Below are 26,513 nucleotides of genomic sequence, written 5' to 3'. Positions count from 1 at the left end.
CCCAAACACAGACACAAACTCCATGCCCAAACACACACACACACTCGCTCCATACCCAAACACAGACACACACTCGCTCCATACCCAAACACGGACACACACTTGCTCCATACCCAAACACACACTCACTCCATACCCAAACACAGACACACACTCACTCCATACCCAAACACAGACACACACTCACTCCTTACCCAAACACACACACACTCACTCCATACCCAAACACAGACACACACTCGCTCCATACCCAGACACAGACACTCACTCCATAGCCAAACACGGACACACACTCGCTCCATACCCAAACACGGACACACACTCGCTCCATACCCAAACACACACACTCACTCCATACCCAAACACACACACACTCACTCCATACCCAAACACACACACTCACTCCATACCCAAACACACACACACTCACTCCATACCCAAACACACACACACTCACTCCATACCCAAACACACACACACACACTCCATACCCAAACACAGACACACACTCACTCCATACCCAAACACAGACACACACTCACTCCATACCCAAACACACACACACTCACTCCATACCCAAACACACACACACTCACTCCTTACCCAAACACACACACACTCACTCCATACCCAAACACAGACACACACTCACTCCATACCCAAACACACACACACTCACTCCATACCCAAACACACACACACACTCGCTCCATACCCAAACACAGACACACACTCGCTCCATACCCAAACACACACTCACTCCATACCCAAACACAGACACACACTCACTCCATACCCAAACACAGACACACACTCACTCCTTACCCAAACACACACACACTCACTCCATACCCAAACACAGACACACACTCGCTCCATACCCAGACACAGACACTCACTCCATAGCCAAACACGGACACACACTCGCTCCATACCCAAACACGGACACACACTCGCTCCATACCCAAACACAGACACACACTCCATGCCCAAACACACACACACACTCGCTCCATACCCAAACACAGACACACACTCGCTCCATACCCAAACACGGACACACACTCGCTCCATACCCAAACACACACTCACTCCATACCCAAACACAGACACACACTCACTCCATACCCAAACACAGACACACACTCACTCCATACCCAAACACACACACACTCACTCCATACCCAAACACACACACACTCACTCCATACCCAAACACAGACACACACTCACTCCATACCCAAACACAGACACACACTCACTCCTTACCCAAACACACACACACTCACTCCATACCCAAACACAGACACACACTCGCTCCATACCCAGACACAGACACTCACTCCATAGCCAAACACGGACACACACTCGCTCCATACCCAAACACGGACACACACTCGCTCCATACCCAAACATGGACACACACTCGCTCCGTACCCAAACATGGACACACACTCGCTCCATACCCAAACACACACTCACTCCGTACCCAAACACAGACACTCACTCCGTACCCAAACACACACACACTCACTCCATACCCAGACACAGACACACACTCGCTCCATACCCAGACACAGACACTCACTCCATAGCCAAACACGGACACACACTCGCTCCATACCCAAACACGGACACACACTCGCTCCATACCCAAACACAGACACAAACTCCATGCCCAAACACACACACACACTCGCTCCATACCCAAACACAGACACACACTCGCTCCATACCCAAACACAGACACAAACTCCATGCACAAACACACACACACACTCGCTCCATACCCAAACACAGACACACACTCGCTCCATACCCAAACACGGACACACACTCGCTCCATACCCAAACACACACTCACTCCATACCCAAACACAGACACACACTCACTCTATACCCAAACACAGACACACACTCACTCCATACCCAAACACACACACTCACTCCATACCCAAACACACACACTCACTCCATACCCAAACACAGACACACACTCACTCCATACCCAAACACAGACACACACTCACACCTTACCCAAACACACACACACTCACTCCATACCCAAACACAGACACACACTCGCTCCATACCCAGACACAGACACTCACTCCATAGCCAAACACGGACACACACTCGCTCCATACCCAAACACGGACACACACTCGCTCCATACCCAAACATGGACACACACTCGCTCCATACCCAAACATGGACACACACTCGCTCCGTACCCAAACATGGACACACACTCGCTCCGTACCCAAACACAGACACTCACTCCATACCCAAACACAGACACACACTCACTCCATACCCAAACACGGACACACACTCACTCCATACCCAAACACAGACACTCACTCCATACCCAAACACAGACACACACTCGCTCCATACCCAAACACGGACACACACTTGCTCCATACCCAAACACACACTCACTCCATACCCAAACACAGACACACACTCACTCCATACCCAAACACACACACTCACTCCATACCCAAACACGGACACACACTCACTCCATACCCAAACACAGACACACACTCACTCCATACCCAAACACAGACACACACTCACTCCATACCCAAACACAGACACACACTCACTCCATACCCAAACACAGACACACACTCACTCCATACCCAAACACACACACACACTCACTCCATACCCAAACACAGACACACACTCACTCCATACCCAAACACAGACACACACTCGCTCCATACCCAAACACAGACACACACTCGCTCCATACCCAAACACGGACACACACTCGCTCCATACCCAAACACACACACACACTCCATACCCAAACACAGACACACACTCACTCCATACCCAAACACACACACACTCACTCCATACCCAAACACACACACACTCACTCCATACCCAAACACACACACACTCACTCCATACCCAAACACAGACACACACTCACTCCTTACCCAAACACAGACACTCACTCCATACCCAAACACAGACACACACTCACTCCATACCCAAACACGGACACACACTCACTCCATACCCAAACACAGACACTCACTCCATACCCAAACACAGACACACACTCACTCCATACCCAAACACAGACACACACTCGCTCCATACCCAAACACGGACACACACTCGCTCCATACCCAAACACACACTCACTCCGTACCCAAACACAGACACACACTCGCTCCGTACCCAAACACACACACACTCACTCCATACCCAAACACAGACACACACTCACTCCATACCCAAACACACACACACTCACTCCATACCCAAACACACACACACACTCGCTCCATACCCAAACACAGACACACACTCGCTCCATACCCAAACACGGACACACACTCGCTCCATACCCAAACACACACTCACTCCATACCCAAACACACACACACTCACTCCATACCCAAACACAGACACACACTCACTCCATACCCAAACACAGACACACACTCACTCCATACCCAAACACACACACTCACTCCATACCCAAACACAGACACACACTCACTCCATACCCAAACACAGACACACACTCACTCCATACCCAAACACAGACACACACTCACTCCATACCAAAACACAGACACACACTCACTTGTTACCCAAACACAGACACAAACTCCAAGCCCAAACACACACACACACTCGCTCCATACCCAAACACAGACACACACTCGCTCCATACCCAAACACAGACACACACTCGCTCCATACCCAAACACAGACACACACTCGCTCCATACCCAAACACGGACACACACTCGCTCCAAACACAGACACACACTCACTCCATACCCAAACACAGACACACACTCACTCCATACCCAAACACACACACACTCACTCCATACCCAAACACAGACACACACTCACTCCTTACCCAAACACACACACACTCACTCCATACCCAAACACAGACACACACTCGCTCCATACCCAAACACACACACTCACTCCATACCCAAACACAGACACACACTCACTCCATACCCAAACACGGACACACACTCACTCCATACCCAAACACACACACACTCACTCCATACCCAAACACAGACACACACTCACTCCATACCCAAACACAGACACACACTCACTCCATACCCAAACACGGACACACACTCACTCCATACCCAAACACACACTCACTCCGTACCCAAACACAGACACACACTCGCTCCTTACCCAAACACACACACACTCACTCCATACCCAAACACAGACACACACTCACTCCATACACAAACACACACACACTCACTCCATACCCAAACACACACACACACTCTCTCCATACCCAAACACAGACACACACTCACTCCATACCCAAACACAGACACACACTCACTCCATACCCAAACACAGACACACACTCACTCCATACCCAAACACACACACACTCACTCCATACCCAAACACAGACACACACTCACTCCATACCCAAACACAGACACACACTCACTCCATACCCAAACACACACACACTCACTCCATACCCAAACACGGACACACACTCACTCCATACCCAAACACACACACACTCACTCCATACCCAAACACAGACACACACTCACTCCATACCCAAACACAGACACACACTCACTCCATACCCAAACACAGACACACACTCACTCCATACCCAAACACACACACACACTCGCTCCATACCCAAACACAGACACTCACTCCATACCCAAACACACACACACACTCGCTCCATACCCAAACACAGACACACACTCACTCCATACCCAAACACGGACACACACTCACTCCATACCCAAACACAGACACACACTCACTCCATACCCAAACACAGACACACACTCACTCCATACCCAAACACAGACACACACTCACTCCATACCCAAACACATACACACACTCACTCCGTACCCAAACACAGACACACACTCGCTCCGTACCCAAACACAGACACTCACTCCATACCCAAACACGGACACACACTCGCTCCATACCCAAACACGGACACACACTCACTCCGTACCCAAACACACACACTCACTCCATACCCAAACACACACACTCACTCCATACCCAAACACGCACACTCACTCCATACCCAAACACACACACACTCACTCCATACCCAAACACACACACACTCACTCCATACCCAAACACACACACACACACTCCATACCCAAACACAGACACACACTCACTCCATACCCAAACACAGACACACACTCACTCCATACCCAAACACACACTCACTCCATACCCAAACACACACACACTCACTCCATACCCAAACACACACACACTCACTCCTTACCCAAACACACACACACTCACTCCATTACCCAAACACAGACACACACTCACTCCATACCCAAACACACACACACTCACTCCATACCCAAACACACACACACACTCGCTCCATACCCAAACACAGACACACACTCGCTCCATACCCAAACACAGACACACACTCACTCCATACCCAAACACAGACACACACTCACTCCATACCCAAACACAGACACACACTCACTCCATACCCAAACACGGACACACACTCACTCCATACCCAAACACGGACACACACTCGCTCCATACCCAAACACACACACACTCACTCCATACCCAAACACAGACACACACTCACTCCATACCCAAACACAGACACACACTCACTCCATACCCAAACACAGACACACACTCACTCCATACCCAAACACACAGCCACTCACTCCATACCCAAACACAGACACACACTCACTCCATACCCAAACACGGACACACACTCACTCCATACCCAAACACAGACACTCACTCCATACCCAAACACAGACACACACTCACTCTATACCCAAACACAGACACACACTCGCTCCATACCCAAACACGGACACACACTCGCTCCATACCCAAACACACACACACTCACTCCATACCCAAACACAGACACACACTCACTCCATACCCAAACACACACACACTCACTCCATACCCAAACACAGACACACACTCTCTCCATACCCAAACACACACACACTCGCTCCATACCCAAACACGGACACACACTGGCTCCATACCCAAACACACACTCACTCCATACCCAAACACACACACACACACTCCATACCCAAACACAGACACACACTCACTCCATACCCAAACACAGACACACACTCACTCCATACCCAAACACACACACACTCACTCCATACCCAAACACAGACACACACTCACTCCATACCCAAACACACACACACTCACTCCATACCCAAACACAGACACACACTCACTCCATACCCAAACACAGACACACACTCACTCCATACCCAAACACACACACACTCACTCCATACCCAAACACACACACACACTCGCTCCATACCCAAACACAGACACACACTCACTCCATACCCAAACACACACACACACTCACTCCATACCCAAACACAGACACACACTCACTCCATACCCAAACACAGACACACACTCACTCCTTACCCAAACACACACACACTCACTCCATACCCAAACACAGACACACACTCACTCCATACCCAAACACAGACACACACTCACTCCATACCCAAACACAGACACACACTCACTCCATACCCAAACACAGACACACACTCACTCCATACCCAAACACGGACACACACTCACTCCATACCCAAACACGGACACACACTCGCTCCATACCCAAACACGGACACACACTCACTCCATACCCAAACACACACACACACTCCATACCCAAACACACACACACTCACTCCATACCCAAACACAGACACACACTCACTCCATACCCAAACACACACACACTCACTCACTCCATACCCAAACACACACACACTCACTCCATACCCAAACACACACACACTCACTCCATACCCAAACACAGACACACACTCACTCCATACCCAAACACAGACACACACTCACTCCATACCCAAACACACACACACTCACTCCATACCCAAACACACACACACTCACTCCATACCCAAACACACACACACTCACTCCATACCCAAACACACACACACTCACTCCATACCCAAACACAGACACACACTCACTCCATACCCAAACACACACACACTCACTCCATACCCAAACACACACACACACTCGCTCCATACCCAAACACAGACACACACTCACTCCATACCCAAACACAGACACACACTCACTCCATACCCAAACACAGACACACACTCACTCCATACCCAAACACAGACACACACTCACTCCATACCCAAACACAGACACACACTCACTCCATACCCAAACACACACACACTCACTCCATACCCAAACACACACACACACTCGCTCCATACCCAAACACAGACACACACTCGCTCCATACCCAAACACGGACACACACTCGCTCCATACCCAAACACAGACACACACTCACTCCATACCCAAACACAGACACACACTCACTCCATACCCAAACACAGACACACACTCACTCCATACCCAAACACAGACACACACTCACTCCATACCCAAACACGGACACACACTCACTCCGTACCCAAACACGGACACACACTCACTCCGTACCCAAACACGGACACACACTCGCTCCATACCCAAACACGGACACACACTCGCTCCATACCCAAACACACACACACTCACTCCAAACCCAAACACACACACACTCACTCCATACCCAAACACACACACACTCACTCCTAACCCAAACACACACACACTCACTCCATACCCAAACACACACACACTCACTCCATACCCAAACACACACACACACACTCCATACCCAAACACAGACACACACTCACTCCATACCCAAACACAGACACACACTCACTCCATACCCAAACACACACACACTCACTCCATACCCAAACACACACACACTCACTCCATACCCAAACACACACACACTCACTCCATACCCAAACACAGACACACACTCACTCCATACCCAAACACAGACACACACTCACTCCATACCCAAACACACACACACTCACTCCATACCCAAACACACACACACACTCGCTCCATACCCAAACACAGACACACACTCACTCCATACCCAAACACACACACACTCACTCCATACCCAAACACAGACACACACTCACTCCATACCCAAACACAGACACACACTCACTCCGTACCCAAACACAGACACACACTCACTCCGTACCCAAACACAGACACACACTCACTCCATACCCAAACACAGACACACACTCACTCCATACCCAAACACGGACACACACTCGCTCCATACCCAAACACGGACACACACTCGCTCCATACCCAAACACACACACACTCACTCCATACCCAAACACAGACACACACTCACTCCATACCCAAACACAGACACACACTCACTCCATACCCAAACACAGACACACACTCACTCCATACCCAAACACGGACACACACTCGCTCCATACCCAAACACGGACACACACTCGCTCCATACCCAAACACACACACACTCACTCCATACCCAAACACAGACACACACTCACTCCATACCCAAACACAGACACACACTCACTCCATACCCAAACACGGACACACACTCGCTCCGTACCCAAACACGGACACACACTCACTCCATACCCAAACACGGACACACACTCACTCCATACCCAAACACAGACACTCACTCCATACCCAAACACAGACACACACTCACTCCATACCCAAACACAGACACACACTCGCTCCATACCCAAACACGGACACACACTCGCTCCATACCCAAACACACACTCACTCCGTACCCAAACACAGACACACACTCGCTCCGTACCCAAACACAGACACTCACTCCATACCCAAACACACACACACTCACTCCATACCCAAACACAGACACACACTCACTCCATACCCAAACACACACACTCACTCCATACCCAAACACAGACACACACTCACTCCATACCCAAACACAGACACACACTCACTCCATACCCAAACACACACACACTCACTCCATACCCAAACACAGACACACACTCACTCCATACCCAAACACAGACACACACTCACTCCATACCCAAACACACACACACTCACTCCATACCCAAACACACACACACTCACTCCATACCCAAACACACACACACTCACTCCATACCCAAACACAGACACACACTCACTCCATACCCACACACGGACGCACACTCACTCCATACCCAAACACACACACACTCACTCCATACCCAAACACACACACACTCACTCCATACCCAAACACACACACACTCCGTACCCAAACACAGACACACACTCGCTCCATACCCAAACACACACACACTCACTCTATACCCAAACACACACACTCACTCCATACCCAAACACAGACACACACTCACTCCATACCCAAACACAGACACACACTCACTCCATACCCAAACACAGACACACACTCACTCCATACCCAAACACGGACACACACTCGCTCCATACCCAAACACGGACACACACTCGCTCCATACCCAAACACACACACACTCACTCCATACCCATACGCAGACACACACTCACTCCATACCCAAACGCAGACACACACTCACTCCATACCCAAACACAGACACACACTCACTCCATACCCAAACACGGACACACACTCGCTCCATACCCAAACACGGACACACACTCGCTCCATACCCAAACACACACACACTCACTCCATACCCATACGCAGACACACACTCACTCCATACCCAAACACAGACACACACTCACTCCATACCCAAACACGGACACACACTCGCTCCGTACCCAAACACGGACACACACGCTCTCCATACCCAAACACACACACACACTCGCTCCATACCCATACGCAGACACACACTCGCTCCATACCCAAACACACACTCACTCCGTACCCAAACACAGACACACACTCACTCCATACCCAAACACGGACACACACTCGCTCCGTACCCAAACACGGACACACACTCGCTCCGTACCCAAACACGGACACACACTCGCTCCGTACCCAAACACGGACACACACTCGCTCCATACCCAAACACACACAGACACTCACTCCATACCCATACGCAGACACACACTCTATACACAAACACAGCAATGATGTGGCTCAAAATCCACCAGCAGGTATATCCCGCGTACCTTCCAGAAACCTCAGAAATGTACCACAAACTCACTACAATGACTTCAATTTGATAAATTTGACCATGCTCACGGTAGCACTCTGATATACTTTCTACCCCTCACTGTGACGCTCTGGCGTGCCTCCACCCCACAATGCAACAGCCTGATATGCCTATCAATATAACTCTCTGGTGTGCCACTCACTGCTAGAATAAAATTTGATGCATTGACTTGCGGTTCTTGGCTGAGCTGTCTTTTATTCTGAAGGTCGAAGTACTGTAATACATGGACATTGTCCAGTGCCTGTCCTGTCCTGTAATGACAGTCCATCCTGTTATTTCCTGTCCTGTAATGACAACCCATCCTGTAATTTCCAGTGCCTGTCCTTTCCTGTAATGACGGTCCATCCTGTAATGTCCGGTGCCTGCCCTGTCCTGTAATGACTGTCCATTCTCTAATTTCCAGTGCCTATCCTGTCCTGTAATGACAGTCCATCCTGTAATTTCCTGTCCTGAACTGTAATGACAGTCCATCCTGTAATGTCCAGTGCCTGCCCTGTCCTGTAATGACTGTCCATTCTCTAATTTCCAGTGCCTGTCCTGTCCTGTAATAACAGTCCATCCTGTAATTTGCTGTCCTGTAATGACAGTTCATCCTGCAATTTCCTGTCCTGTCCTGTAATGACAGTCCATCATCTAATGTCCTGTCCTGTTATGACAGTCCATCCTGTTATTTCCTGTCCTGTAATGACAACCCATCCTGTAATTTCCAGTGCCTGTCCTTTCCTGTAATGACGGTCCATCCTGTAATTTCCTGTCCTGAACTGTAATGACAGTCCATCCTGTAATTTCCTGTCCTGTCCTGTAATGATAGTCCATCCTGTAATGTCCAGTGCCTGCCCTGTCCTGTAATGACTGTCCATTCTCTAATTTCCAGTGCCTGTCCTGTCCTGTAATGACAGTCCATCCTGTAATTTGCTGTCCTGTAATGACAGTTCATCCTGTAATTTCCTGTCCTGTCCTGTAATGATAGTCCATCCTGTAATGTCCTGTGCTTGTCCTGTTCTGTAATGACAGCCCATCCTGTAATTTCCAGTGCCTGTCCTGTCCTGTAATGACAGTCCATCCTGTGTCAGTGTCACTGCTACCAGCACTTGTCCTTTTTTTTGAAGATTTGTGATGTCATTTCAAAGTGGGAACAGGCCCTGAAGGAACTTCACCCTGGGAAATACGAGAGCAACAGGATAGTGAGACTGATGTACAAGAGCCGGTAAGACCACAATACTGGAAACTCTCTTGCCTCAACAAGAATGTGCTTTTCCCCACACTGTGTGAATGAAAATCAGTCGTGTAGATGTTGCCAGTCCCACTGGGACCCCACCATACAACCCGGAGTGATTCCCATTTTCGTGTGCTCAGCCCGCCCCCTGGTGGCTGTACAGAGACATAGGCACAAACCCCTGTCGGTGCTGGAGGAAAGTCGCTGTTCACCAGCCTGAATGTTCCCTGTCACTGATCACAGTGTGCGAGACACCCCAGCTCATGCCACTGGGTCTTCGCTATTTCTCTAAATGACACACACCTCACCATTAACACCCAGCAGATGCTGCCCAAACACCTTACTGACCAGCCAGTCTAGTAATCAGGCATAGGTCTTTGATTTTGAGACATAGATTTCATTTTTCCACGGTAACAGGGCAGCTTTAATTTAAGTAATTTTTAATCTAGAGTTTTAAAGAAAAGGCCATTCAGTCTAAGGCTGAGCATGAAACCCCCAAATTGTTATATTGAAAAAAATCTTTTTTTTTGATGTCTTACTGAGAACAAAATCTGTTGTTGATACCCAGTGACTCCAGACCCCTTTAATTTCAGGTGCAAACCACTGCCAGATCAGTGTACCCCCACTTTTATCATGGTCTATGAGGGAGCTTGAAATTAAAAGCAGGATTAAAGACAAAGGTTGTGGAGTTTGTTGTTTTGCCATAGCAGAATCCTACAGACATAAAATTACTATAAATTACAGAATTATATCATCATCATCATCAGGTGCCGTGCCCAGTTTGAGTTTTGACTGCCATGGCCCACACACTCCTGTTTCGGGTCAAGTGGATCAATTCATTGGTATTCATTTCCAGTTCTCTGGCTGCTGCCTCCATCATCATTTGTCTTTGTCTTCCTCTTGCTTTCTTCCCTTCAATCTTTCCCATAATTACCGTGCATTCTAACTCCTCTTTCCTCATCACATGTCCAATGAAGTTACATTGCCTTTTCATGACATTATTTCTCTTTTTGTGCTTGCTCTGTTCATGACAGAAATATATAAATAATGTAAAATAAAGGAATAATGAGGTTGTGTTCACAGGCAATTCAACAATTTGATTGTGGAGGGGAAGAGACTGTTCCTGAATCGAGCTCCTGTACTCCTCCCTGGTGGTAGTAACAAGACAAGGGCATGTCCTGGGTGCTGAGAATCTTTGGTGATGACGTGCCACCTGAATTTTAAGAAAAATCCAAGAACAAATCAGAAACCTGATGTCCTGTGGTGTAGCAGCTCTGTAAAACTCGACACATCCAGCACAGAGCAGCCTGCTTACCTGTGCCCCTTTCACCACCACCAAGGTGACGTGGCTTCAGTGTGAAGCATCCACAGGGTGTACTCCAACAACTCACTAACCACCACCACCAGGACACAAATATCTGCTACTTGAGAATACTGGTACCTTCCCTGCCCCACGATAAGTATTCTCGACATGAGAATACCGGTACCTTCCCTGCCCCACGATAAGTATTCTCTACATGAGAATGCCGGTACCTGCCCTGCCCCACGATAAGCACTCTCGACATGAGAATGCCGGTACCTGCCCTGCCCCACGATAAGTATTCTCTACATGAGAATGCCGGTACCTTCCCTGCCCCACGATAAGTATTCTCGACATGAGAATACCGGTACCTTCCCTGCCCCACGATAAGCACTCTCTACATGAGAATGCCGGTACCTTCCCTGCCCCACGATAAGTATTCTCGACATGAGAATACCGGTACCTTCCCTGCCCCACGATAAGTATTCTCTACATGAGAATGCCGGTACCTGCTCTGCCCCACGATAAGCACTCTCGACATGAGAATGCCGGTACCTGCCCTGCCCCACGATAAGTATTCTCTACATGAGAATGCCGGTACCTGCTCTGCCCCACGATAAGCACTCTCTACATGAGAATGCCGGTACCTGCCCTGCCCCACGATAAGTATTCTCGACATGAGAATGCCGGTACCTGCCCTGCCCCACGATAAGCCAAGGCAGCTTGGAATTAGTTGCAGAAACAGAAACGTTGAGCTGACAGCTCTCGGGCTGAGCCTTCCCCACACAGGCTGCACCATCACCTTGGGAGCAGTGAAGGATGCGTGTATGTGCTGATTTTGATAGAAACATCCACATGTGTGGATGCTTTTGCTTTCTAAAAATAAGTAGCAGAGCTGGCTTTGCTCCCAGTGCTCCTCGAGTTGCCCATCTGCACAGCCCATGTGTTGTACCGAGCACACTGACCCCGTCGCTCTGCACAGATTGTATTTCAGAGCTCAGGCAAAGGGCGAGACGGAACGAGAGAGGTTGCTGCTGGCCTACCAGCTTAATGAAGAGGTGGTGAACAGCCGATTCCCTATCAGTAAGGACCTGGCGTTGGAGGTGGCTGCGTTAATGGCACAGGTTAGTGAGGGTTACCAATGAAACTGGGAGGCAGCAGCTCTCAGGTCTGTGTCTAAAGGAGCACAATTGGACACGTTAAATTGTGTTCAGTTCATTGCAATATATATTAATGCAGCAGATTCTGGTTAATTGGCCCATTGGTTTATCAGGCAAGCTGCTTTTTGGGACAGCTCAAAGAACAAAGAACAGTCCTTTATTTGGGGTACTATGCCAATTAATTGGGAGAGGAGACTGTTGCCGAGCAGTTTCTAACTAGCATCAGTTGCATGCACTTACGCGGCCTTTAGACACTACACTACATTCAGAGCGAACAGTTTTTAAATAGCGCCGGTTGTGCGTGTTTGTGTTCAAAAAGCAGTGATCTTTGTGACTGATAGTTAGCTAGAAATAAGCAGTAAGACAATTCAGAACTGTTTTGTTCACTGTGGTTTCAAGCATTCAGAGTTGGAGATACCAGCAACAGCCGGGAGTGAAAATGAAACTACTTCACTACTTCAACAAGTTAGGAACTATAAAGAATTTGAAGGTATAGACAATTATCTTGAATGTTACAATGAAAATAAAAATTTGAAGGACATTGTATGGAGACAGCCCATTATCTACACTAGGGGTCTGCGCTAATTTTGTTCATTTACAGTCAAAAGAACACAATGCAGATGAATCCCTCCATCGATAACTATTAGGAACTAATACAGTTTTATAGTACGTAGTAGTATTGGTAGTGTTCTAATATATTCTGTATTTCATTTAGATGCATAATTTGTTACTCAGTTTGTCTTTTTTATACCTTTTTAACTATTTCCATGAAACTTCAGCTAAACGGGGCAGCTGCTTAATTTGGCCAAAATGAACTGTTCCCAATGTGTTCCAATTAACTGGAATCTATTTATTTGGAAGACCAGGAGGATGGATTTCCAGCAGCCTAGGCTGCAGGCATATTCTCTACCGGTTAGGAACAGGGTTCGGGGCCGCATTCCTGATTTGACACTTAGAGGAATGTGTGGGTACAACAGTTCCCAAGTACCCGCTGTCACTTCGTTCTGCAAGGTCTGGTCTTTGGGAAGTGCTGTTGAAGGAATGTTCCTGCAGTGCTTTCTATTGGCTTGGTGCTGGGGAGTGGGGGGGGGCGTCCGCGTGGTGGTGAGCACTCAGGGTGATGTGGCGTTTGGTTCCTGCAGGTGGAGTACGGAGATCTTGCTCGCCCTGCCCCTTCCAGTCCCGGAGGCAGCTCCCAGTCCAAGAATCAACAGTTTCTGCAGCAGGTTCTGGAGAAGTTCTACCCCAAGCACTACAGACAAGCCTGTACCCCAGAGCAGCTCAAGTAAGTCTCCCCTCTTCTTCCTCTTCCTTTTATGGATCACTCATTATCTACACAAATGGCTCGCTGACTTTAATTTCAATGGCTCAACTTAATGTCAGAGAATGTATACAGTATACAACCTGAAATCCTTACTCTTCACAGACATCCACAAAACAGAGAGGAAAAAATCCCCAAAGAATGAATGACAGAAAGAATGTTAGAACCACAACCAACACCCCATCACCCCTCCCGTGGGCAAGCAGCAGCAAAGCATAAACCCTCCCCCCACTTGTTGCAGTAAAGAGCATCAGCCACCACCCCCACCACGACCCACCATGCAACCATTAGCAAGCCCCCAAAGACCAGGAGCTATAGTCTATCCAAAAAAGTGGTTCATTCCAACACCTCGACATCACAACAGGCCCTCTCCCTCACTAATGAGGGAAAGAGAGGTATCACTCTTGCAACAGCTAGAGGGGAAGCCAACGGCCCATTGTTTCAATTTTACGGTCTGTAGTGTTGCTCATTTCGAGTTTCCCCCAGCTGCAGACCGATAGAGCTTGGCACCAGCGATGTCGTGGGTTGCCAGTCAGCGTTGAACTCAACACAGGACTGCCTTAGGGACCCCAGCTCCAGATTTTTCCCTTAGCGTTTGCTCCCAAAGCCTTCCCCATGAGTGGTGGTTTGAGATGAGTTTTCCTTCTAGATGAGTGTCAACCATGCTGATATGCCCCATCTGCCTGAAGTGACTGGTGCTAGTAACCCACCTTTGCCCCTTCTCCCTTCAGTAAAAATGGTTCCACTGGGCTTAGTAGCTAAGCTTCACGTGAAGACCAGGAGCTGGACTCGGTTGTCAGAGGCTATTTGAGACGCATGCCATTGAAGTATTTAATCGGTAGTGGGAGCTTGTCCCCACGACCACTCCCGCTCCCCACCAACGACCCCGGGCTATAACAACCTCATTGGTATTGTTACGTATTTTAATATGTTTCCTGTGGTGGAGGAGAGGAGTGGGAACAAGAATCTGGTCAGTTCAGGGGTGCTAAATGTTCTCGAATAGAGGGAGCATTTGGAGCTTTTAAAACTGCGATGGAGAGATGTTTTTGGAGGCAGCTGAGGCACATGGAGTGAAAGAGGAAAAACACTGAGGTGTTGATCAGTCATCAACCAGCTGAAGGTTGGGCACCCTGGAGAAGCTGCTAATGTTCTTGATGACCCAAGAGTTGGAGAAAATCAGATTGGGCAACCCTCACCATGACAGCCTGTCATTGTGCATTATTCCCAAAGGGAGAATGACAGTTTACCCATGGGGTGGGGCAGGGAGGGGGGTAATAGAGTTATATGGTTTTTCAGCCCACCATGTCTGTGCTAATCACTGAGCACCTGCTTACGCTAATCCCATTTTATTCTCGCCACATTCCCATCACTCACCTACAGACTAGGCACAATTTGCAATAACCAGTCAACGTACCAGCCTCCATGTCTTAGGGTATGAGAGGATAGCAGAGCCCTCGGGCAGAGAGGGATGGTAGTTGGTGGTGGGGGAGAGAACTTACACAGAAACAGGGGAATCATGCAAACATGCAAGCATTTGTGGTCAAGATTGTCACCCAGAAGTAAGACATGAATATTTACCAACTTTGTAGTCAGATTATTTTTTATTTTATTACTTGTAAAAGTCTCCAATTAACTTGGTGAGGTTTGAGCTTGGGTTTCTGGACCAGTGGTTCCAGAACTCCTAAGCCAGGAGCTCAATTCTACTCTACCAGTGAGTGGAGGCCAAGACATCTTGCAAGATACCAGTCAGGATTATCAGCCTTGAGAGACTATCCCTCATGGGACTGATGGAGAGATGTGTGTGTGTTTGTATCCGTCCCCAGCTTCACTGATTTCCTCTACAATATCTCGTTTCCTCAAGGCGACTCTGCGACAGGCTGGCTACCAAGTGGATATTACTGGGGGGCTGCAGTGGAGCTGACTGCGTGCGCATCTACCTGACCGTAGGCCGGAAGTGGCCGCTCTTTGGAGCAAAACTCTTCACTGCTCGGGTAAGGTATTATAGGTGCCACAGCAGGGAAGCCCTGGCATGGGACAAAGTGGGTTGAGGTTCTGACTGTTTATAACCAATCCTCTTTATAGTGCCAAGGCAGTAGCAAAGTTAAACACTCAGCTCACCCGTCCTGTACTGACAGAGTTATTGATGTGTTTATTTCCTCCCGGCCTTCCTCACACTTAACAATCTCTGTAGGCCTGTGTAGAGATGACCCTTGCATTTCTGAGGAGGGTTGCTTTCTTAGAAAACAGTTTGAATAAATACTTTCTCTCATGCAAAGCAGTGTCATCTGTGCATGCATCAAGAAATGCAGGCTAAGAAAAAATAAGAAGGGTTTGTTGGTATATCATATACATTTTGTAAGAGTGTATTTTTATTCTGTATCCCAGAATTTTTGGAGTAGCACTTTACAAATTCCTTAACACCGATTTTTTTTCTTCACTGCCATTACACGGAGCTCACCCATATATAAAATTCTGCCGTCTTTATGGCCCCACATTCCAGCTAAGCATATAAAGGTTCCCTGACCAGCAATGTCTTGGTTTTTTTAAACCCTCCATCCCATCCCAGTAACATCCAACATCATTACAAGGGCTCTCTCAGTTGCGGAAGTTTTACTTTACACAGGTTCACCCATTGGACTGTTGATATGTGTAAGCAAACAATGTCCCTGTGAAAACCATCCTGTCTGTCGTCTCTTGATCATATTTGTCGTAGAGCCTTCAAAGTTCAAAATCAACTAACTTATGATGAAAATGCCAGTGCAGGCAAACATCCAAGTCTTTAAACTGTGGCTTGATTAAAAAGAAATGTCCTGGTAGAATTTTGTTGCCTCTGCTGCCCCCTTGGCTCTCCTATGATTTGTGTCTGTGGCGGCTGACTACAAACGGGTGAACGTCTGTTGTTATTTCTGTCGCCCACTAGTTTTCTGTTACTGAGAAACTGTTTCCGATTCAGGGATAAGACAGCTTGTGTTCAGTTCTTGGGAATAGGCATCTTGAGTAACACAGGAAATGTCTGTACAACTTTCAGCAGTCCGTGGTCCAGTTCCTACCTTGCCTGCTTCACCAGTTTTAACTTCAGCGCATCCTGCCGCACTGCCCCTCAGTGCTTTGCTCTTAAGCTGCACAATTTCCATTTTACAACTTTTGTCTTCATCACAAAACACAACTCCTTAGGCTAAGCTTTTTTGTACTTCTTTACAATGTCGAAGGAGACCTTTCAGCCCACCAAGTCTGTGGTGGTACTTGACACATTTTCCATCAATCCTGTTCTCTCCCAGTTCTCCTGCCACCTACATACACCAGGGGCATTTTACAGTAACCAGTAAACCCAACCTTGTAGTCATCTACCTCAACATTTGAGTTCCCCTCTGACATGATTAGACTGATATCTGGAATAAGTGTGTTACCTTAAGAGGAAAAGTTGGTCAGGCGAGGCATTGCTTGTGTCCACTGGAGTTCCAAGGAGAGAGAGAGAGACATTAACTAAAGATATTAAATGAGAAGTCTTCAAATTGGAGAGGATGTGGAAGAATCTAGAAGTACGGTCACTGTATAGTAACAAAGGTATCCTGTTTAATGTGTTGAAATTTTTGTTTCTCTCAGACAGCCTCAACACTCTTTCACAACATTCTTTGGTTGTTTTTACGGCAGAGACAGAGTCCTGAGAAGCAAGCGGGTGAAAAGTGATTGGGATTGGGCAGGATATGGAGCTGAGGTCACAATCAGACCAGCCAAGATGAGGAGACAGGGACCCCTCGGGTAATGGTTAGCGTCTACGGCACAAAAACGTTGGGAATCCCTGGCCGAGATCTTATTGAATGGTGAAGCAGACTTGAGTGGCCAGCTGGCTTCCTCCTGCTCCTATCCCCACTTTGAGTGTATACTTTCTGTGCTAAAGTTCCTGGGATGTTTCTTGATACATTTAACGGAGTTTCCTGCTCTTTATGAATAGGAAGTTGGCTCAGGTCAATGTAACCAGCTTGCAAGTGTAATTCTGAAGGTGAATTTTGCCTTGTCGTTGCTGGTTTCCCTTTGACTCCTAGTCCTGAAACTAGCTTAAGCACAAGCCTGTTAATTATTTTCTGATATTCCCCCCCTCCCGCCCCTCCCAGACTTGCTGATGCTGTGTGTGCTCACTTGTCGAAGCTGAGTGTGTTGTAATTGCCAAATAAGCAAACACAGTGCCCTGCAGTGACCCTGGCCCTCGTTCAGCTTCTAGTCACAAGATGCTCTGATCTCCTGAATGTATACAATGAAATGACTTGTGTTCTCATGACAGTGGTACGATTTTGGTATTAAGTCATGCCATTGCTCCAAGCACTCTGCTTTAGAAGAGTCCCTTATTAGGCCTTGGGGTGAGAGTGCAGGAAGCAAGACTGAGTACTTTTTACCAAACCATTTCTGTCAGTACTTTAGAGCTTCAGATGACCGGTTTCAATTCTGGCCTTCCTGACCATCTGTGTGGAGTTGCATGTTCTGCCTGTGTGCGTGTGGCTTTCCCCAGGTGCTCCAGTGCCCCCCACATCGCAGAGCCTTGTAGGTCGGCAGGTTAGGCTGCTGTGGATTGCTCCTGGTGTAGGAGAGTGGCAGGAGAATCAGGGCACATTCATGAGAATGCCAGAGAGTAACTGGGGGAGTGCGACTACTCTGGAAGTCAGCACAGACTTGCGGTAAGAGACGAAATATAAAATGGAGGCAGTTCATTTCAGTGGCCAAGTGTCACGGACAGAAACAGGGCTTTTGGCCCGACTTCTCCATGGCAACCATGACACCTACTGTATCTATCTATGTCAATCCCAAATGCGTGTGTTTGCCTCAGATCCCTCGAAACCTTTCCTTTCTATGTACTAGTCCAAATATCCTTTGTACCCACCTGTACCACCTCCTCTGGCAGAGGTGAATATATACCTACCATAGAAACATAGAAAATAGGTGCAGGAGTAGGCCATTCGGCCCTTTGAGCCTGCACCGCCATTTATTATGATCATGGCTGATCATCCAACTCAGAACCCTGCCCCAGCCTTCCCTCCATACCCCCTGATCCCCGTAGCCACAAGGGCCATATCTAACTCCCTCTTAAATATAGCCAATGAACTGGCCTCAACTGTTTCCTGTGGCAGAGAATTCCACAGATTCACCACTCTCTGTGTGAAGAAGTTTTTCCTAATCTCGGTCCTAAAAGGCTTCCCCTTTATCCTCAAACTGTAACCCCTCGTTCTGGACTTCCCCAACATCGGGAACAATCTTCCTGCATCTAGCCTGTCCAATCCTTTTAGGATTTTATACGTTTCAATCAGATCCCCCCTCAATCTTCTAAATTCCAACAAGTACAAGCCCAGTTCATCCAGTCTTTCTTCATATGAAAGTCCTGCCATCCCAGGAATCAATCTGGTGAACCTTCTTTGTACTCCCTCTATGGCAAGGATGTCTTTCCTCAGATTAGGGGACCAAAACTGCACACAATACTCCAGGTGTGGTCTCACCAAGGCCTTGTACAACTGCAGTAGTACCTCCCTGCTCCTGTACTCGAATCCTCTTGCTATAAATGCCAGCATACCATTCGCCTTTTTCACTGCCTGCTGTACCTGCATGCCCACTTTCAATGACTGGTGTATAATGACACCCAGGTCTCGTTGCACCTCCCCTTTTCCTAATCGGCCACCATTCAGATAATAATCTGTTTTCCTGTTTTTGCCACCAAAGTGGATAACTTCACATTTATCCACATTAAATTGCATCTGCCATGAATTTGCACACTCACCTAACCTATCCAAGTCACCCTGCATCCTCTTAGCATCCTCCTCACAGCTAACACTGCCGCCCAGCTTCGTGTCATCCGCAAACTTGGAGATGCTGCATTTAATTCCCTCATCCAAGTCATTAATATATATTGTAAACAACTGGGGTCCCAGCACTGAGCCTTGCGGTACCCCACTAGTCACTGCCTGCCATTCTGAAAAGGTCCCGTTTATTCCCACTCTTTGCTTCCTGTCTGCTAACCAATTCTCTATCCACATCAATACTTTACCCCCAATACCGTGTGCTTTAAGTTTGCACACTAATCTCCTGTGTGAGACCTTGTCAAAAGCCTTTTGAAAATCCAAATATACCACATCCACTGGTTCTCCCCTATCCACTCTACTAGTTACATCCTCAAAAAATTCTATGAGATTCGTCAGACATGATTTTCCTTTCACAAATCCATGCTGACTTTGTCGATGATTTCACCGCTTTCCAAATGTGCTGTTATCACATCTTTGATAACTGACTCTAGCAGTTCCCCCACCACCGTTGTTAGGCTAACCGGTCTATAATTCCCTGGTTTCTCTCTCCCTCCTTTTTTAAAAAGTGGGGTTACATTAGCCACCCTCCAATCCTCAGGAACTAGTCCAGAATCTAAAGAGTTTTGAAAAATTATCACTAATGCATCCACTATTTCTTGGGCTACTTCCTTAAGCACTCTGGGATGCAGACCATCTGGCCCTTGGGATTTATCTGCCTTCAATTTACCTAACACCACTTCCCTACTAACATGTATTTCCCTCAGTTCCTCCATCTCACTGGACCCTACTATTTCCGGAAGATTATTTATGTCCTCCTTAGTGAAGACAGAACCAAAGTAGTTATTCAATTGGTCTGCACTGTTGAGCACTGTGAAAAATCTCTTTGAAAGTATTCCACTGTTCCTCAACTGTCCTACCAAATAGCCTGTGCTCCCAATCCACATTAGCCAACTCCTCCCTCATCCCTTTGTAGTCTTCCTTGTTCAAGCATAATACACTAGTTTTAGATCTAACTATTTCATCCTCCATGAATGTGAAATTCAATCATACTATGATCACTCTTACCAAGAGAATCCCTGACTACAAGATCGTTAATCTTACCTGTCTCATTGCACAGGACTAGATCTAAGATAGTATTTTCCCTTGTAGGTTCACTAACACGCTGCTCAAGAAAGCCATCACGGATGCATTCTATGAAGTCCTCAAGACTTCCTTGACCAACCTGATTCACCCAATCTACGTGGCAGTTAAAATCCCCCATGACAACTGCCGTTCCGTTCTTACAAGCCTCAGTTATTTCTTGGTTAATCGCCTCTGCCACTGCAATATTTTTATTAGGTGGCCTATAGACAACACCCACCAGTGATTTTTTCCCTTTACTATTCTTCATCTCTACCCAGATGGACTCAACACTCTGCTCCGTCAATCTTATATCTTCTTTCACAATCGCCCTGATCTCATCCCTCATCAAGAGCGCCACCCCACCTCCTCTGCCTTCCTGCCTATCTTTCCGTATTACCTGATACCCTTGGATATTTAATTCCCAGTCATCTCCATCTTGCAACCAGGGTTTTTGTAATGGCCACTAAATGATATGCCTTGGTACTGATCTGTGCCACAAGTTCACCAACCTTGTTTGTAATACAAAGGCATTATGCTTGTGTGAGAATACTGTTCTTGGACTACAGTTCAGCATTCAACACCATTGTTCCCTCCAGGCTCAACAAGAAGCTCAGAGACCTCGGCCTTCACCCTGCCTTGTGCAGCTGGATCCTGGAGATCCTGTCAGATCACCAGCAGGTTATAAAAGTGGACTCCCTCATGTCCAACCCTCTGACTCTCAATACAGGAGCCCCTCAGCTGCGTACTGAGTCCCCTCCTTTACTCCCTGTATACTCATGACTGTATTGCCACCCACAGCTCCAATCTGCTAGTTAAATTTGATTGGCCTTATCTCAAACAATAACGAGGTGGCCTACAGGGAAGAAGTCATCTCTCTGACACAGTGGTGTCAAGAAAACAACCTCTCCCTCAATGTCGCAAAAACAAAGGAGCTGGTTGTGGACTACAGGAGGAATGGAGATGGGCTAACCCCTATTAACCTCAATGGATCTGGGGTTGAGAGGGTGAACAGCTTCAAGTTCCTCAGCATCCACATCACCAAGGACCTCATACGGTCTGTACACACCAGCTATGTGGTGAAAAAGGCACAACAGAGCCTCTTTCACATCAGATGGTTGAGGAAGTTTGATATGGGCCCCCAAGTCCTAAGAACTTTCTACAGGGGCACAATTGACGGCATCCTGACTGGCTGCATCACTGCCTGGTATGGGAGCTGTACCTCCCTTAATCACAGGACTCTGCAGAGAGTGGTGCAGACAGCCCAGCGCATCTGTACTTGTGAACTTCCCATGATTCAGGACATTTGCAAGGACAGGTGTGTAAAAAGGGCCCGAAGGATCACTGGGGAGCCACGCCATCCCAACCACAAACTGTTCCAGCTGCTACCATCCGGGAAGTGGTACCGCAGCATTAAAAAGCCAGGACCAACAGGTTCCGGGACAGCTTCTTCCACCAGGCCATCAGACTGATGAACTCATGCTGACCTGAGTGTACTCTATATTACATTAACTGTTCTATTTATTATAAATTACTATGACTGCACATTGCACATTTAGATGGGGAAGTAACAAAGATTTTTACTCCTCGTATGTGAAGTATGTAAGAAATGAAGTCAATTCAATTCAATTCATTTTATTTCATAAACCTCTACAAGCCTCCTACACTTGGGGGGGAAAAACCAGACTAAGCCTATTCAACCTCTCTTTATAACTCAAGCCCCCCAATCCAGGCAATCTTTTTCCCCCTCTCCAATTTAATCACAGCCTTCCAAAAGCAAGGGAACCAGGACTACACACACTGTTCCATGTATGGCCAAACCACTGTCACAGAATGTCCAGACTGCTGTGCTCACCTCCCAAGCCAATGCAAGCAGCATATCACCATCCTGTTTACCTGTGAGGCCATTTTCAGGGAATTCTGTATTTGCACCCCAAAAATTTGCTGTTCGATAACATTCCCTCAGGTCTCGTCATTCACTGTGAATGTTTTGGCCTGATTTAACTTCCCGAAGTCTATCACTTCACACTAATCTGAGTTAAGTTCCATCTGCTCTTCGCTTGCTCATTTTCTCTGTTGATCTAGAGCCTTAGTCATCGAGTCCACTCTACCATCAGTTTTCAGGGTCGAACTCTGGCTGCTTTGGCTGTGAGGCCAAAAACCCCAAATAAATGCAGCTGGTTTCTTTTGCCAGTTGCCTCCAAGCGAACAATTTCAGGCTCTCTACCTTCTCTGTATAAGTGGTCTGCCACTGCTGGTATAGTTACAGTGCGTCTCTGTACCATCATCAAGACTGTGACACCCTCCCTTTAGTATCATAGCCAGAAACAACAGCTCATCCAGTTGTGAGACCTGGCCAGTGATAGAAGGGTTGTCCACAACGTCCATATCAGACTGCTGCAGTGATAACTCTGCCAAAATAGTGGCAATAGTTTTATCAGAGTAATGTTGATTCTAATCTTATTGACTTTATTGTCTGTTGTTTCCCATTGCCTCACTTTTCCAGAGGTAACAGATACGAACAAAGAAGAAATAATTGAAATGAATCCCTGCCACTTTTTGCTCAGAAGTGCCAGCAAAAAACTGATTTCCTGTGGTATAACGAGCTTACTGATACAATCTGTACCAAACGTTTTGTGGTACTATCCTAACAACAGAAGGAAATTGTGCTTCTCACGGTTGCTCCCCATAACTCTCCACTCTTGTCGATCAAGGCTGTTTGACCATTTGTGAATATAAGACTCTTGACAATCACTCTCGTGTTTTTTTCCCTCCAGCCGATTGCACCTTCACCACTTGAAGAGAAGCCTGTTTGGTTGGCTGTTAACGAAGATGGAATGAACATACTGGAAAGCAGTACAATGGTATGTGTCCACCGTAGGGAGTTTCTGCAAATGCGGGAAACCCTGAACAATGCACAGACTGCTGGGGGAGCTCAGCGGGCAGGTCAGGCAGCATCTGTGGAGAGTCGACATTTCAGGCTGAGCCCTTCGTCAGGACTCCAGTCTTCCTTTTCTTTCCCCTTTGGTACTTTGCAGCTGTGGTGAAGAGATCCAAATATAATCCAGAAAGATAATTTCTGTTCTAAAAAAAATACTATAGGTCTGACTGCTACTTCCAGGAGTAGGGATTGATTCTGTCAGAACTCCCATTACTAATGCAGGGGCAGCTTGCCCTGAACAGCCCTGATGAAGGGTCTTAGTCCAAAACATCAACTGTTTACTTGTCTCCATAGACGCTGCCTGACTTGCTGAGTTCCTCCAGCACTTTTTTTGTGTGTATCCACAATAGATCTGCTCAGATCTCCCACAGGTATTCAAATTTTGCATCCCAAATTTCCTCTACTTTCTGCATTGGTGCTCTGCAGCCTTGACGAAGAGGTCCAACTGGGACCTAGACAGATATTTCCTTTAACAATTGCTGGAAGTTACAACTGTTCCTTCTAGGTACAGTGGTTGATTCTCTGTCAGAACACTCATTACTAATGTGGAGACAGCTTGCACTAGACAATAACTGTCTATGGCTTATAATTTGCTACAGGGCCTGTTCAAATCTGCTCGAGGTCTGGTCCATCTCATTGAAATCAAATCAGGCAAGTGTTCTAGCAAAGCAACCTGCATTAGGGTATGATACATTGACTTCTGATTACTTCCTCCCTCCATCCAAAGCCCATTCCCGAGTTCACACACTATCCACAGAAAGGAGAAGGTAATGTAAATTCCATGTGGGTAGAGTTGAGAAACTGCAAGGTTAAAACGACTCTGATGGAAATTATATACATCCCACCCCCCCCCACCCCTGAACAGTAACCAGGATGTGGTACATGCATTTCAATTGGAAATAGAAAAGGCATGTAATAAGGACAATTTTATGATAGTCAAGGGGGATTTCAATATTGGGAAATTCAGGTTGGTGCTGGATCCCAAGAGAGTGAATTCATAGAATGCCTACAAGAAGGCTTTTTTGAGCAGTTTGTGGTGGAGCCCACTAGGGGAAAAGGCAATTCTGGATTGGGTGTTGTGTAATGCACAAGATTTGATTAGGGAGCTCAAGGTAAAGGAACCCTTGGGAAGCAGTTATCATAATATGATCAAAATCACCTTGCTGTTTGAGAGGGAGCAACTAAAGTCAGATATATCAGTATTCTAGTGGAGTAAAGGGAATTACAGAGGGATGAGAGAGGAGCTAGCCGAAGTTGATTGGAAGGGAACACTGGCAGGGATGATGGCAGAGCAGCAATGGCTGAAGTTTCTGGGGGCAATTTTGAAGGCGCAGATTAGATGCATCCCAAAGATGAAGAAGTATTCTAAAGGGAGGATGAGGCAACCATTGCTGACAAGGGAAGTCAAAGACAGCATAGAGGCAAAATAGAGAACATATACTATAGCAAAAATTAGTAC

The 26,513-nt window shown here is 47.2% G+C and overlaps 1 protein-coding gene across 1 annotated transcript in view; it reads left to right on the top strand.

Moving 5' to 3' along the window:
• LOC134358575 (pleckstrin homology domain-containing family H member 1-like) overlaps positions 1–26,513 on the top strand; it is a 203,394-nt gene that overhangs the window by 168,300 nt on the left and 8,581 nt on the right. The window contains exons 19-23 of the mRNA XM_063071313.1: positions 11,324–11,421; positions 13,713–13,854; positions 15,033–15,175; positions 17,073–17,202; positions 24,891–24,977. Coding sequence (XP_062927383.1) covers positions 11,324–11,421; positions 13,713–13,854; positions 15,033–15,175; positions 17,073–17,202; positions 24,891–24,977 — 600 coding nt within the window. The remainder of the gene's footprint in view (positions 1–11,323; positions 11,422–13,712; positions 13,855–15,032; positions 15,176–17,072; positions 17,203–24,890; positions 24,978–26,513) is intronic.

The sequence above is a fragment of the Mobula hypostoma genome, chromosome 1 (assembly GCF_963921235.1).
Source record: "Mobula hypostoma chromosome 1, sMobHyp1.1, whole genome shotgun sequence".
In the NCBI taxonomy this organism is placed as follows: Eukaryota; Metazoa; Chordata; class Chondrichthyes; order Myliobatiformes; family Myliobatidae; genus Mobula; species Mobula hypostoma.
The sequence above is the reverse complement of the archived record's forward strand: the minus strand, read 5'-3'. Positions and strand labels throughout refer to the sequence as shown.